Source organism: Portunus trituberculatus, chromosome 48, assembly GCF_017591435.1.
Source record: "Portunus trituberculatus isolate SZX2019 chromosome 48, ASM1759143v1, whole genome shotgun sequence".
Lineage (NCBI taxonomy): Eukaryota > Metazoa > Arthropoda > Malacostraca > Decapoda > Portunidae > Portunus > Portunus trituberculatus.
The window spans coordinates 1,818,425-1,833,424 of NC_059302.1; the positions used below are offsets into that span (position 1 = coordinate 1,818,425).

The window sequence follows — 15,000 nt, forward strand, 5'->3', positions numbered from 1 at the left end:
TAGGAGGACGACGACTACGTGGAGGAGGAGGAGGAGGAGGAGGAGGAGGTGATGGAGAGAGAGGACAAAGGGAAGTAGTGTACAAGACGAGGAGTAAGAGGAGGAGATAAGGCGTTGGCGGGAGGAACTGCATGAGAAAGCGAGGAAAGAAGAAAGAAGGAAGGAAAAGAAGACCCTGTGGAACTGAAGAGTCTCGGGGTCTTAACATCGCAGGAACTAACTTGGGTATGAATGTTTTAGGGAGGAAGATGCGTGGTGGATATTTGCTGCGAATGTATCCCCCCCTTGTGGACTGGGCTGAGGAGGAGAAAGAAGCGGAAGAGGAGGAGGAAGATGAGGAGGAGGAGGAGGAGGAGGAGGAGGAAGAAAAGAATAGGAGGAGGGAATGCATGGAAAGAAGAGGCGGGTGCTTCCTCTCAACCACCCCCAGCAGCGCCTCCAGGCATGAAGACGGCCCTGAAACTTTAATGCGAGGCAACAAGACCAAATGGCGAAGTGGCCGATGTTAAAATGGATTTTCCGCAAGGGTTCTTAGGAGCTTAGAAAAAGAGTGCAGGCTCAGGGATTCATATGTAGCGAGGGCAGGCAGTGTTAGCAGCGGGTCGTGGTCTGTAATGCTGGAGGAGGAAGAGTGTTACGTTTGATGTGCGAGTGTGGGAAGGGAGAGGACTGCGAATTGTGCGTGGTAAGAGACGTCCCTAAGGAGAGAGGTGGTGATGTGAAGAGGATGCAAGTGTTAAAAGGGAAGTGTGTGTGTGTGTGTGTGTGTGTGTGTGAATGAATGAATCTGAATGAAGACTACTGATATGAGACTGATCACACACACACACACACACACACACACACACACACACACACACACACACACACACACACACACACACACACACACACACACACACACTAAAGAACACTTGAAAATAATCATATTAGATGATGCACTTAATTAAAAGCCAACACATTAAAACATATATATATATATATATATATATATATATATATATATATATATATATATATATATATATATATATATATATATAAACAAGCAAGCATTTTTACATAAACAAGAAAGTAAGGAAGCAAAGAAGTACACACACACACACACACACACACACACACACACACACACACACACACACACACACACACACACACACACACACACACACACACACACACACACACACACACACACACACACACACACACACACACAATAATATTCTCTTTCAAAAATCTTAACATGTTTATCCTCGAATCTAATTTATGTTCAAAGTAATATATACAACTACGACATAATATTACTATCACCATTATTATTTTATACTGAATTGCACCGAAGATCAATAAACTAAGCACCAGAGGCTCCAGTTTCGACTCGGGTTCTGCAGAGCGTTGTAATTACCACCAGCATAGAAACTGGGATGAGAGTCCAAGTATAATGAAAAATGTTGCGAAATATACGAAGAGAGGAAGGAGGAGGGAAAAAAGAGAGCACCAAGTAATTCTCATAAATTTTACTTAAGCAGGAGCAAAATTTCTACCCAAGAGTGTAAATACTTTTATAAATTGATACAAAAACTTAAAGTGGTCTTGTCAGATAGAGTTGCTCATTACCAACCAGCGTCAGAAGGAGGAGGAGGAGGAGGAGGAGGAGGAGGAGGAGGAGGAGGAGGAGGAGGAGGTCAACAGGAGGAGGAGGGGGAGGAGGAAGAGGAGGAGGAGCAGGAGATCAGGAGTAGGGGGAGAGGAGGAGGTCAAGAAGTAGGAAGAGGAAGGGAAGAGGTAAGGAAGAAAATGTAGCGAGAAAAATGGAGAAGAGAAGAGAAACGTGAAAATGGAAGCAAAGGAGAGAGAGAGAGAGAGAGAGAGAGAGAGAGAGAGAGAGAGAGAGAGAGAGAGAGAGAGAGAGACAGACAGACAGACAGACACTCATAAACGTGGAAAGTAAAGTAAAAGTAAGAGAAAGAAGCGAAAGAGAAGTATGAGAGGAGGAGAACATGACTATGAGAAGGAAATGAAAAATGAAAAGAGAAAAACCCAGACTGAAAAAGGAGGAAAAGAGAAAGAAAGGTCAAGGACAGGAAAAGTATAGATAGGGAGAGGAAGAGAGAGAGAGAGAGAGAGAGAGAGAGAGAGAGAGAGAGAGAGAGAGAGAGAAAGGTCAGAGGTGGGGAGGTATGTGGTAAAGCAAAGAGTGAGACAAGAGGTAAGAAAGGTCATCGCTACCACACACACACACACACACACACACACACACACACACACACACACACACACACTCACACGAGAAGTCAAGCAGAGATGAAAAAATCAGACGGAAAAAGTGAGAGCCACGGATCAAACACAAACACAGAAAGAGACAGACAGACAGACAGACAGGCAGACAAACACAGACACAGACAGACAGACAGACAAACACACACAGACAGACATAGAGAGACAGACATACAGACAAACAGACAGACACAAAGAAAACAAACAAAGAGAGCGCTAGACAAAAAAAAAACACGAACAGAGAACAAGAAGCACAATATAGTAAACAAACAGACAAAAGTAGACATGGAGAGAGAGAAAGAGAGCCAGAGAAAGAGACAGACGTAGACAGACAAGCAGACAGAGAAATCACAAAGACAGACATACATAGAAACAGAAAACAGAAGCAGAAACAACGAACAGGAAGAATCAAACACGTAAAAAAAAGGCAAACAAACGCTAAGACAAACACAGACAAACGAAGACTTGGATGGAGAAAAAGAGAAATACAAGAAAAAAAATAAAGAAACTGGAATGAAGCGGGAACGAGTGAGCAGAAGAGGAGGAGGAAGAGAACGGGGAGGAGGAGAAAGAAGAGGAAGAGGAGGACTAGTAAAGGTTGTTGCAATAAGAGAGCGTTGGGGAATGAACATGAAGGGGGACAGGCAGACAAGTGGGGAGGCGAGGAGTGGAGAGGTGAGTGGGCAGGAAGACAGAAATATCACACAAGCCAACTGTACGACGCCTGATGACCTGCCGAGATGACCTGAGGCGGATGTAACGTGAGCTGGAGGAGGAGGAGGAGGACGAGGAGGAGAACGAGTAGAAGAAGGACGAGAACGAGGTTGAGGATTAGGAGGAGGAGGATTAGTATGAGGATGAGGAGGAAGAGAAAGAGAATGAGGAAGAGGAAAAGGAAAAGCAGGAGGAGAAGGAAGAAAAGGAGGAGGAGGTGGAGGACGACGAGTAGGAGAAGGACGAGGACGAGGTTGAGGATTAGGAGGATGAGGAGAGGAGAAGGAGGATGAGGAAGAGGAAAAGGAAAAGGAGGAGGAGAAGAAACAAATGGAGACGGAGGAGGAGGAGGAGGAAAAGAAGCAGAAAATAATGATAATAAGACATATAAGAAGAAAAGAACGATAGACAAAGTGGGAAGCAAAGCATAGTTACATAAAAAGGAAGAAAAACTAGGAAAAGTAAAAGAAAATGAAAGAAAATAAGTTAACAGATACAAGGCAGAAAAAAATAAAGAAAAAAATGAGAAAAAGAACAATTACACAGGAAGAAGAAGAGACACCAAGGGAAAATATTGACGTAACCTAACCTAACCTAACCTAACCATGACCTTATCTGACCCAACCATAGAAAATAAGAGAGAAAAATATAGAATGTCAGAGGCCGCAGTTAAAGGATTAAAAAAGCGTAGGCTAGTCCGTGTATGAGAGAGAGAGAGAGAGAGAGAGAGAGAGAGAGAGAGGCGGGGCGGGGAAAATAGTCAACTAAATAATGCGAGAAGGCCAAAATTACCCACGAGACACACTGACAAGCGGCTCAGCGACAGCAAACTGACGCAACACGACAATGCTGACGTCAAACACCGCCAAATAATAGTGCAGGAAAAAAAAATCTAGTAAAAATAAACCACAAAGCAAAAACATCGTCCCTTCTTGCCCGCCTAAAATGTAAAAAGGAACGAGATACACGAAAGTTTGCGTCATCAGCTCTCTCTCTCTCTCTCTCTCTCTCTCTCTCTCTCTCTCTCTCTCTCTCTCTCTCTCTCTCTCTCTTTCTCTCTTTCTCTTTCTCTCTCTCTCTTTATCTATCTATCTATCTATCTCTCTATCTCTCCTCTGCCTTTTCTCTCTTTCTCTCTCTCTCTCTCTCTCTCTCTCTCTCTCTCTCTCTCTCTCTCTCTCTCTCTCTCTCTCTCTCTCTCTCTCTCTCTCTCTCTCTCTCTCTCTCTCTCTCTCTCTCATTTATTTTAAGCATTTCACTTTCCCTTAACTGTTCTACACATGCCTTTATATTATGTTTCAGGTACAATTAAGTTAGAGCAAGCTGGGTTAGGTTAGGTTAGACTATGATAGGCTAATTTAAGGTAGGTTAGATTAAGTTAAGGTGAGCCTTGTTAGGTTAACCTCTTCACTACTGGAACGCATTTTTTCCACGAGTTTTGAGTATGATAAGACGAGTTCATTTACATTAGGAAGGATCTTTGGAGGTCAGATGATTAATGCACAGAATCTTCACTTTTTTATATTCCCAAATGAGTTTCTGGAGCTCTTTAAAATCGCCAAACAGTAAGCAGAATAAATATGAAAACATGTCACGGTACTGAAGGGGTTAAGTTAGGAAAGGTTAATAACACGTATCTTATTACAAACAGCCTTGACAGAACCAGTAGTGCTGTTGTTTGTCCTCTCTTTACATTCCTTTGTGGTTCTCTTTGCTCCCCAATACGAAACTAAACAAATAATAGAAGAGTTAATGTGCAAAGTATAAAAAAAAGATAAAGAATAAAAAGCTTCTCCATTTGCGAGCTCCTCCATTGCCGACTTTATAAAAAAAGTGTAGTAAATCTTGCTTCAAAGTAAAGGCTGCTGAGAAAAATCATATACTACTGTACTTCTTTCATTTCAGTCACCAGCACGCCAAGATCTTACCGAGACTCTCTTATTTACGTGGAATTCCATAGAAAGTAGTGTCAGTGTGGTAAATCGTCACGTGTGCAGTGGAGAGACAAGCAGGGAAGGAAGGGGGAAGATGAGGGACTGCTACAGGGAGTTCCTATGTAGTTTTTCCCCTCACTCTTTCCTTAGGTCCTTCCCCTCATCCTTCCCTCACCCTCTCCTCACCCTAGTTTTTTTTCACATCTTTTTCTTTCTATTCATTCCCTTTATCAGTTCCGATCTTTCTCCTCATGCTTCTCTTACTCTCTCCTCACCCTAGTTTCTTTTCTTATCTCTTCCGCTATTCATTCCCGTCATGCATCGCTCACCCTCTCCTCCCTTTAACCCTTCTGATATTTTTTTTCTCATGCTTCCCTCATCCTCTCCTCTTCCTCTTCTCACCCTAGCTTCTTTTCTTATCTCTTCCTCTATTCCTTCCCATCATGCATTCTTTATCTTCTCTCCATCCTTGTTTCTTCCTTTACCCCTTCTTCTGCTTCTTCTCATCCTTTCTTCATATTTTCGTCATCTTTTTTTTCATATTCATTGTCCTTTTCTTCCGATCCTCCTCTTAATTTTCCTCACCCTATTCGTTTATCATTTTTTTTCCTTCTTTTCAATCCTTTTCATTTTTTTTTCTCATGTTTTCGTTATTCTTATTCTTCCCTCCTTCCTTCACTTATCTTCCTTCTTATCCTTTTATCTCTTTTTATCATGTCTGCGCCTCTTTTCATCATCTCTGAATTCTTAATCCTCCCCTTCATCTTTCCTTCTGCCTTCCCTCGCCCTTTATTCATCCTCAGCTCCTTTCCTGGCCCTTCTTTATTCTCTCATCGTTCTCTTTTCACCCTTCCCTCACTCTCCCTTCTTGAATGCTGCTTAATAAGGAAGACACACGCAGAGAAGCACGAAGTATACAAGAAAAAAAAGGGTAAGAGACAGAACACAAACTCTTCTTTTCTTCTTTTCCACTCTAATATTCCTTGTTTCTTTTATTTTTATTTTTCCCTTCCTCCTCTTTTTTCGTCTTTCTCGTCTTCCTCCTCCTCTTCTTCCTCCTCCTCCTCCTCCTCCTTCTCCTTCTCCTTCTTCTCCTTCATCTTATGTGCCTTATTTCCCCTCACGCACTCTTTTCTTCCCTCCCTCATTTTCTTCTTCCTCATCTCTAATTCTTCTTTCCTTGACCTGTTTATCCTTTCTTCTTTTCCTTTAATTTTCTTGCCTATTCATCATTTTTTTTTTATTATTGAAGGGGTCATATCTCGGTGCGCCCTCTCTCTCTCTCTCTCTCTCTCTCTCTCTCTCTCTCTCTCTCTCTCTCTCTCTCTCTCTCTCTCTCTCTCTCTCTCTCTCTCTCTCTCTCTCTCTCTCTCTCTCTCTCTCTCTCTCTCTCTCTCTCTCTCTCTCCACCAACTTATTTAAACTGTATTCGTTCTCCCTTACTCTCTCTTCTCCCCTCTCGTCACTTCACCTTCAGCTCATTAAACTTTTCTTCCCCTTTCCTCCTCCTCCTCCTCCTCCTCCTCCTCCTCCTCCTCTTCCTCTTCCTCTTTTTCTTATCTCTCCTTTCCTCCTTCTCATCCTCGTCCTGTCCTCTTCTCTCCTCTCCTTTACTTTCCTTCCTTTCCTCTTCCTTTTTTTATTTTTTTACTTCTAATTCTTCTCTTTCTATCTCGACCTTTCCATTTCCCTTTACAGTTTTATTTTCTCATTTTTATCTTCTCTTTCTGATTTTCTCCCTCTCCTTTCTCACTCCTCTCCTTCTCTACATCACATATTACTCCTTAACGCTTGAAATGTCTCCTCTTTCCTGCTTTTTCTCACTTTCTTTTTTTTTTATAACACATTTTATCTTGCGATTCTGTATCAGTTTGTTTTCACTTTGTACACTTTTGCTATAATTTTCTTTAATAGCTGGTTTGAAAGAGAATGTTTAGCTTTACTTCTGTTTTTTTATGTGTTTTTGTGGCTCAGCAAACAATTTTTAACGGTGAAATTAACAGTGAAAGGCTTGAACGATTTTGTTTTCATAGTCTTGTACAAATTTTTAACTATAATATTCTTAATTCCTGATCTGAAAGAGAATGTTTAGCTTTCCTTCTGTTTTCTTGTGTTTTTGTGGCTCTGCGAATAATTTTTATCGATGAAATTAACAGTGAGACTTTAACGATTTTCTTTTTTCATAGTCTTGTACAAATTTTCTACTGTATATTTTTTTAATAGGCAGTTTGAAAGAGAATGTTAAGCTTTAATTATTTTTTATGTGTTTTATGTGGCCTTGCGAATTATTTTTAACGGTGAAATTAACAGTGATACTTTAACGATTTTGTTTAACCTTGCTAAGTTTATTTTCACAATCTTGTACAGTTTTTTTTACTATAGTTTTCTTTAACAGCTAGTTTGAAAGAGAATGTTAAACTTTTATTCTGTTTTTGTGGCATTGCGAATTATTTTTAACGGTGATATTAATAGTGAGACTTTAACGATTTTGTATAACCTTCCTAAGTTTATTTTCACAATCTTGTACAGTTTTTTTTCTATACTTTTCTTTAACAGCTAGTTTCAAAGTGAATGTTAAGCTTTTATTTAGCGCTTTATGTGTTTCTGTGGCTTTGCGAATAATTTTTAACGGTGAAATTAACAGCGAGAGACATTAACAATAAAGAGCTCAGTTTTCTCCTCCTCCTCCTCCTCCTCCTCCTCCTCCTGAGCCACTTCCTGGTGTAGCGGAGAGTGTGTTGAGATATGCATCAGAGGTCACCAGTTCGAGTCCAGGAAATGCTCGCGCCGTGCCAGCCGTCTTGTCTCCCTTTCCTTGCTGTTTGTCCATTTAATTCGTGCCTATCCGGGACTCCAGAAGGGTTCACTTTGACGCGGGGGATTCACACTCCGGGGAAGGTTCACGTGAAGGTTCACTGCGACCCACTTTCCGAAAACTAGATTACGAAGAGGAACGTTGACATAAAGGTATTCCGTATTCATAAGGGCATAAGAGAATAAAGGAAAGGTGCCGGGAGAGAGTCACAGTTCTACCTGGGAGTCTCCGCGTGTGTGTGTCAAAGTTACCTGCCTATTTTCACATCATTGTCTCGCCTATTCTTGTTTTCTCCTTCTCTCTTCTTTCCTTCGTGTTTCTTATTCCTTCTTTATTTCTTTTTTCTCTTCGGTTTTTGCTTGTTTTTAGTTTTCTTTGTTTTGTTCTTGAATTTGTGCTTGTTCTTTTTTGTTCTTTTGTTTGTTTTTTTCTTCTATATTTCTTTCCTTTTTTTCTTGTTCTTTTTTTCTTCTTCTCCTTCTTCTACTTCTTCTTCTTCTTTCTTCTTCTTCTTCTTCTTCTTCTTCTTCTTCTATATATAACTTCCTTTTACTTTCTTGATGATATTCTTGTTTTTGTTTTATCTATACTTCCCATTTTTTCTTGTTCTCATTATTATTATTATTATCATATTATTACTATTATTATTATTATTGTTACTATTATTGTTATTATTATTGTTATTATTATCATTGGTAATATTTTTGCTGCTTTTTTTTTTTTTTTTTTGCATTTTTCTTTTTCTTTTCTTTATTCTCTCTTCGCTTCCTTTATGTTCTTTCTTTTCTCATTAGTTCTTGCTATGCTCGTTTTCTCCTTTCCGTGTTCCTTGTCTTGTTTTTAATTCTTTAATGTTTTTTATCTCTCACGGTTTATCTCTTCTGTTTCCTTGATATTTTTTTCCCTTGTCTTCATTTTTATTTGCTCCTCCTTTTTTCTTTCTTTTTGCCTTTCCTCCTCCTCCTCCTCCTCCTCCTCTTTCTCCTGTAACTTGTCCTCCCATTTATCTTTCCCTTTTCTCATATAAATCTTCCTCTTTCCCTCTTTTCTTTCCACCACCATCTTTTATTCCTCTTCATCCGTGCCCTGCCCTTCACCTCAAATTTCCCTCATCTCCCCTCACCCTCACTTTCACCCTTCACTGCCACCGTTGTCCTCCACCACCCTTATTTTTTTCCCCTCTTTCTTTGAACTCCATCACCACCACGACTCCTCATTTTTCACTGACCCTCTTACTCTGTCCACCACCACCACCACCACCACTACTGCCACTAGTACCCTGACTCCTCTACCTCCTTTCCCGGCCTATTTTCATTACTTCCTCCCCCTTTTCGCCTCTTCTATCCTTTTCCACCATCAATCTGCTACTACCACTCCTGAATTCTTGTTTTTCATTTCTTTATCCTGATTCATCACTCTCCTCCTTCTCTTCCTTCTATTTTCCGTCCATTTCGTTGCATTCATAGTCTTTCTGCATGTTTTTTTTTTTAATTCTCGCTTCCTCTACCGTCATACCGTAATTGTTCTCTTATTTCATTGCTTTACATCCTATTTTTCTTGTTTATCCTTCTCCTTCTCTGTATTTTTCGGCTTATTCATCGTTTCGCCTCTCAAGCTTACCAGTCTCTCTCTGTCTCTTTCCCTTCTGCATCTCTCCCTCTTTTCGTTCTCTCTCTTCCTCTTCACAATCCTCTTTCCTTCCATTTTTTTTCCTCTCCTTACGTCCTTCATCCTTTCCTTTCTCTTTCTCTTTCTCTCTTCTCTCCTCTCTCTCTCTCTTTGTCTCTAATTATTCTTCACTTTCCTCACCGTCTTTTTCCTTCATATATCATCGTTTTCTCCCTTCCTCTTTCATCCCTACATCCTCTCTCTCTCTCTCTCTCTCTCTCTCTCTCTCTCTCTCTCTCTCTCTCTCTCTCTCTCTCTCTCTCTCTCTCTCTCTCTCTCTCTCTCTCTCTCTCTCTCTCTCTCTCTCTCTCTCTCTCTCTCTCTCTCTCTCTCTCTCTCTCTCTCTCTCTCTCTCTCTCTGCTCATCATGCAAACGTCATCATGCAAACGTTCTTCTTATTTTTCATGTTCTCTTCTTCCTTCTCCTCTTCTTCACTTTTTTTCTCTCTCCACTTACTTCCTATGTCCCTTCCTCACTCTCTTTAGTGGCTTCTCCCTCTTCCTTTTTACATTTCTCCTCATCCTCGTTCTTCCCCTCCCTGTTCTCCCTCTCACCCTTGCTCCTTCTCTTCTCTTCCTTTCTACAGTTACTTCCATCAACCATCCACCGCGTGACCTCGTAAATAAGAGTCATAATAACAGTCAGTCAATGCCACGATAGACTGGCAACAGAGGCGCTACAGTGGTAATTCCGAGAGCCAAGCACGGAAAGGCGGCGCGGCTCGTAAGCGGATTAAATGAGCGCAGATGTGAAGGTTATAAAAACATTGAAAGCGTTAAATGCAGTGGGATAGATGGAAAGAATGGCCTTGTGTTGTTGCGTTGTGTTGAGTTCAGTGAATCATTGTGTTGGGAAGAGGCCTTTTTTTATTTCGTTTCGTTGTCTGTTTTATCTATTTTGCACATACTCGTACGTTTTTTTAGCTGTTTATGCATACGTGTTAATATATATTCGTTCCTCCATACATACATATATGCTTATTCTACATACAAAATGATCTACATACACACACATAATAGTATATAAATTGACTAACGGACAGAATCAGGAGAGATAAAAAAAATAGAAAAAAGGAAGGAGAGAAAGAAAGAAAGAAGCCAGCCAGTTAGCCAGCCAGATTGACAGACAGACAGATAAAAATAGATAGAAAGAAAAAAGAAAGGAGAAAAAGAAAGAAAGAAGCCAGCCAACCAGCCAGCCAGCCAGCCAGCCAGCCAGCCAGCCAGCCAGCCAGACATGCAGACAAACAAACAGACAAATGAACAAAAGGCATGTAAGTGAACATACAAATACAACAACAAATATAATACTTAGAAAAAATTTTACGAACACAGAAACACACACACACACACACACACACACACACACACACACACACACACACACACACACACACACACACACACACACACACACACACACACACACACACACAGACCTTCCTACCAAAAAACAAAAAAGATAAATAAATAGATAAAAGAACAGTCAATCTCCCACTAAGAATGTAACACCTGGCAGGAAAAATTTCTCAACACACCTGAAGTAATATTTATGTACCCTGATCTTTCCTGTTCCCTCCCTGCCCAATTTCCTATATCTTCCCCTCCCTTCCTTCCCCTGCACTGCCTCTGGGGAAGAAGAAGAAGAAGAGGAAGAAGAGGAGGAGGAGGAGGAAGAGAAAGATGACAAGGAGGAGGAGGAGGAGGAGAGAGGGTGAAGAAAGAAAAGGAAGAGGATGAGGAAAAGAGAGGAAGAGGAGAAGGAGAAGAAGGAGGACGAGGACGAAGAGGGGAACGAAGAAAAGGAGGAAGAATAGGGAATAGGAGGAGAGAAGAAGGAATAAATAGAGGAGGAGGGAGGAGGAAAGAGGGAGGGGGAGGAAAAACTATGAGAGGTTGTTCGCGAGGGGGAAGGATATAAGGAGATGAGAGGGGAATTGTGGGGAACGATTGGGCTTCACCAGGTAAATGAATGATTCTCGCCATGTGTCACCTTTGCATTTCTCTGCCTCTCATAAACACATCTGAATAATTACTGTGGTTTTCAATGATGGTTTATGTGTGAGTGGTTTGTGAGGGTTTTTTTTTTTTTTTATGCATCTTTCTGCTTGTTTATTTATTTATTTTTTTTTTTACAGACATTCGCTCGTTTTCTTTTCTTTTTTTTTTATTTTGGTCGCATTTTTTTTTCTTTTTGCATTTATTTCGTTCTTTGCTTTTTTTTATATAATTTCTGTCTTTTTTTTTTTTTTTTGTCCATTTTTCCTCTTCCACCATTTTTTTCTCCCCTTTTTCCATCTGTCAGTTCCACTTTCCTCTTTTTTGTTTTGTTTTTTCGCTTTGTCTCTCTCTCTCTCTCTCTCTCTCTCTCTCTCTCTCTCTCTCTCTCTCTCTCTCTCTCTCTCTCTCTCTCTCTCTCTCTCTCTCTCTCTCTCTCTCTCTCTCTCTCTCTCTCTCTCTCTCTCTCTCTCTTTCTTTTCCATTTGTCTTAACTTTCTTGCAATTTTTTTTATTTTATTTTACAATTCCTCAATCTCACTCTCTCCACACTTCCTCCGTTTTATTTCTTTACTAACTGCATTTATTTATTTATTTTTCTTTTTTCTGCAATGTCACTCCTTCGTCTCCGGGTCATGCAATTTTCATCACAGATATTTATGTTTTTTTTTATGCTTTTGGTATTTGTTTATTTCTATTTACTGGTATTTATTTCTTCCAATACCCTTTCGTCTTTTCCCTTCGTTCGTTCGTTCGTTTCTTCCTTCCTTCCTTCCTTCCTTCCTTCCTCCTTGTGTCTTATCATTTTTCTTGGTGTCTCTTGGTCATCTCCATTTCTCACGTAACCGTGTTTGCTTCCCTCCCCTTCTTGTCCTTCCCGTTTCTCTCAGCCTTTCATCTTCCTGCCTCCGTGTCCTCTCTCCCTCTCCCTCTCTTCTTCATCCTGCCTACCTCACTCATTTATTTCTCTCGGCATCACTCTTTCTTCCTCTCGTCCTTGTTCCCTTCCTGCGCTTCTTTCATTTATCTGTTTGGTTATGCAGTACATCCTCTCCACATCCTTTATACATACCTTTTTTTATCTCTTCTCTTTTTTCTTTTATTCATTATTTTCATCTCCTTTGTACTTTTTGCTACTTTTCATTTATCTACTTTGCCTTCTCTTTTCTACATACTTTATTTTACCTCCTTTTCTCACTTTTTAATTTTTTTTTCTATCGTGTACTTTTTTCTACTTTTCTTTTTTTTCTACTTTGTCTTCCCTGCTTTCATTTCTTACCTTCTTGTTCATCTTTGCTTGTTTCATTCACCATTTTTTCATTGCTTCTTTCCTTTTTTTTTATACCATTTTTTTTATTTAACGTATTTTAGTCTTCTTTTTTTGTTTCGCTTTTTTTTTTCTTTTATCCATTTTCTGCGTATTCCTCACAACTTTTTGTCTTTCTTTTCACCCGCTTTGTTCGGATTTTCTCTTTTTCCCGCGTTCTAACTTTCCCCACATGCTTTCCTCTACTCCAATCTCTTTCCTCTTTTCCAGTATTTTTATTTTCCCCCACCGACTTTTATTCAGCTTATCTCCTCTCCATTCCTCCTAACTCTTCCAATTTTCATTCCTCTGCTTTATTAATCTGGCGCTTCGCTATAACATTTTAGCCACCTTCTTTATTTTTTCTGTTTTATTTCACTCTCCTTTTCTAATGTTTTTTTTTTATCACCTATTTGGTTAATTTCCTTCTTCATTACTTTAGCTTCCATCAAATTAATTCCGCTTATCTCTCACTCCTTGATCTCCATTATTTCAACCACTTTTCTATCTACAAGCCAAACTTTATAATCCCCTTTGTTTCCACCTGCGTTATCCACATTTACTAATCCTCTATAACCTAAACTTCCATTAAAATTACACCACTCTCAACTCCTCCTTCACTCCCGCGTCTGTATCATGACCCACCCTTCCGTCTCCTCTCAGCCGTCGTGTCCTATTTACCAAAGCCTTTCCTTACCTGTTGGTGCCGGACATGGGAGACTGAGTAGCGCTTTTCCGACGAGTAGATCACTGAACCCGCTGTCAGGAGCTGGTCTTCGTCTCTCTTCAGCCACGTAACCTGCGGAAGGACAAGGGAAGGGTCAGGTTCGCAGTTCAAAGGAAGGCAGGTAGGCAGGTAGAGTTGCAGGCGGACAGACAGGTAAACAGGTAGGCACATAGAGAGAGAGAGGGAGAGACAGAGAGAGAGAGAGAGAGAATGTAATTGCTTGTATGGGACCCTGAAAGGAGAAGCAGGATTGGTATAGGGGGAAGCTTTTGAGTGAAAGGGAACAGTATGTGAAGTGAACGTTTGGTGCTCTCTCTCTCTCTCTCTCTCTCTCTCTCTCTCTCTCTCTCTCTCTCTCTCTCTCTCTCTCTCTCTCTCTCTCTCTCTCTCTCTCTCTCTCTCTCTCTCTCTCTCTCTCTCTCTCTCTCTCTCTCTCTCTCTCTCTCTCTCTCTCTCTCTCTCTCTCTCTCTCTCTCTCTTCTCTCTCTCTCTCTCTCTCTCTCTCTCTCTCTCTCTCTTTTCAACGACGCCAGGTAATTCAAACGGAAAACAAAGCAAGGAATACTGAAGAATTTTTCGGTTTCTAAAGGCGCTGAATGCACGTTTGTATATTTCTTTTACTCTTAAAGCCTTGAAGAAAGACCGTAAAAGAACGTGTGTCTGTGTGTGTGTCTGTGTGTGTGTCTGTGTGTGTGTGTGTGTGTGTGTGTGTGTGTGTGTGTGTGTGTGTGTGTGTGTGTGTGGGGAGGGAGAAGGGTCACCTGTCTCCAGTTATTTGTTGCTTCCATTGATCAAAATAAGATAGAGGTCTCTTGGACAAGGCAATAGTGGATGGAGGAGCTATTTTTCAAGCCCCCTAGAGAGAGAGAGAGAGAGAGAGAGAGAGAGAGAGAGAGAGAGAGAGAGAGAGAGAGACACACACACACACACACAAGGAGCCGACAAGCTGAACACACGTGACTAATACATGAAACTTCCCATACACCCACACCTTTGTAGTGAGAGGAGGATAGGAGCTCATCAAAATGTCCTCAAGTAACGCACGACTCCACTAAGTAAGCTTTCCACTTGAACATCTTTTTCTTACTCTTGATATTTAGCGATGCCTTTTGTTTTCGTTCATAATTCATGGTATCTTTCTTTTTTCTCTCTCTCCTTCGTTTTCTGTTTGATTCACCATTTGTTACTTTTTTCTTTAGTGTTTCTTTTATTTATCTGTCTTAGGGGTCTCTCTCTCTCTCTCTCTCTCTCTCTCTCTCTCTCTCTCTCTCTCTCTCTCTCTCTCTCTCTCTCTCTCTCTCTCTCTCTCTCTCTCTCTCTCTCTCTCTCTCTCTCTCTCTCTCTCTCTCTCTCTCTCTCTCTCTCTCTCGACCTTCGAAAGAATAATCAAAAACATTGCCTCTCTCTCTTTTTACAGATGAGATCCTCCTGCATTCTTCTCGCGATTCCTGTGAAAGAGAAAAAAAGGAGGAGAGAAAGAGGAAGAAGGAAGAAAGAAGAAAACAGAAGGTAAGAATAGAACTGACTCTGCTACCTTCTTTTATTATTTTATTCTCTA

General features: G+C 40.6%; 1 protein-coding gene across 2 annotated transcripts in view; it reads right to left on the reverse strand.

The window, feature by feature from the left end:
- The window catches only part of LOC123498714, a 247,022-nt gene that overhangs the window by 46,040 nt on the left and 185,982 nt on the right, over nucleotides 1-15,000 (reverse strand). For both annotated transcript variants that reach the window (XM_045246091.1, XM_045246090.1), the window contains one exon: nucleotides 13,413-13,514. In XM_045246091.1, coding sequence (XP_045102026.1) covers nucleotides 13,413-13,514 — 102 coding nt within the window. The remainder of the gene's footprint in view (nucleotides 1-13,412; nucleotides 13,515-15,000) is intronic.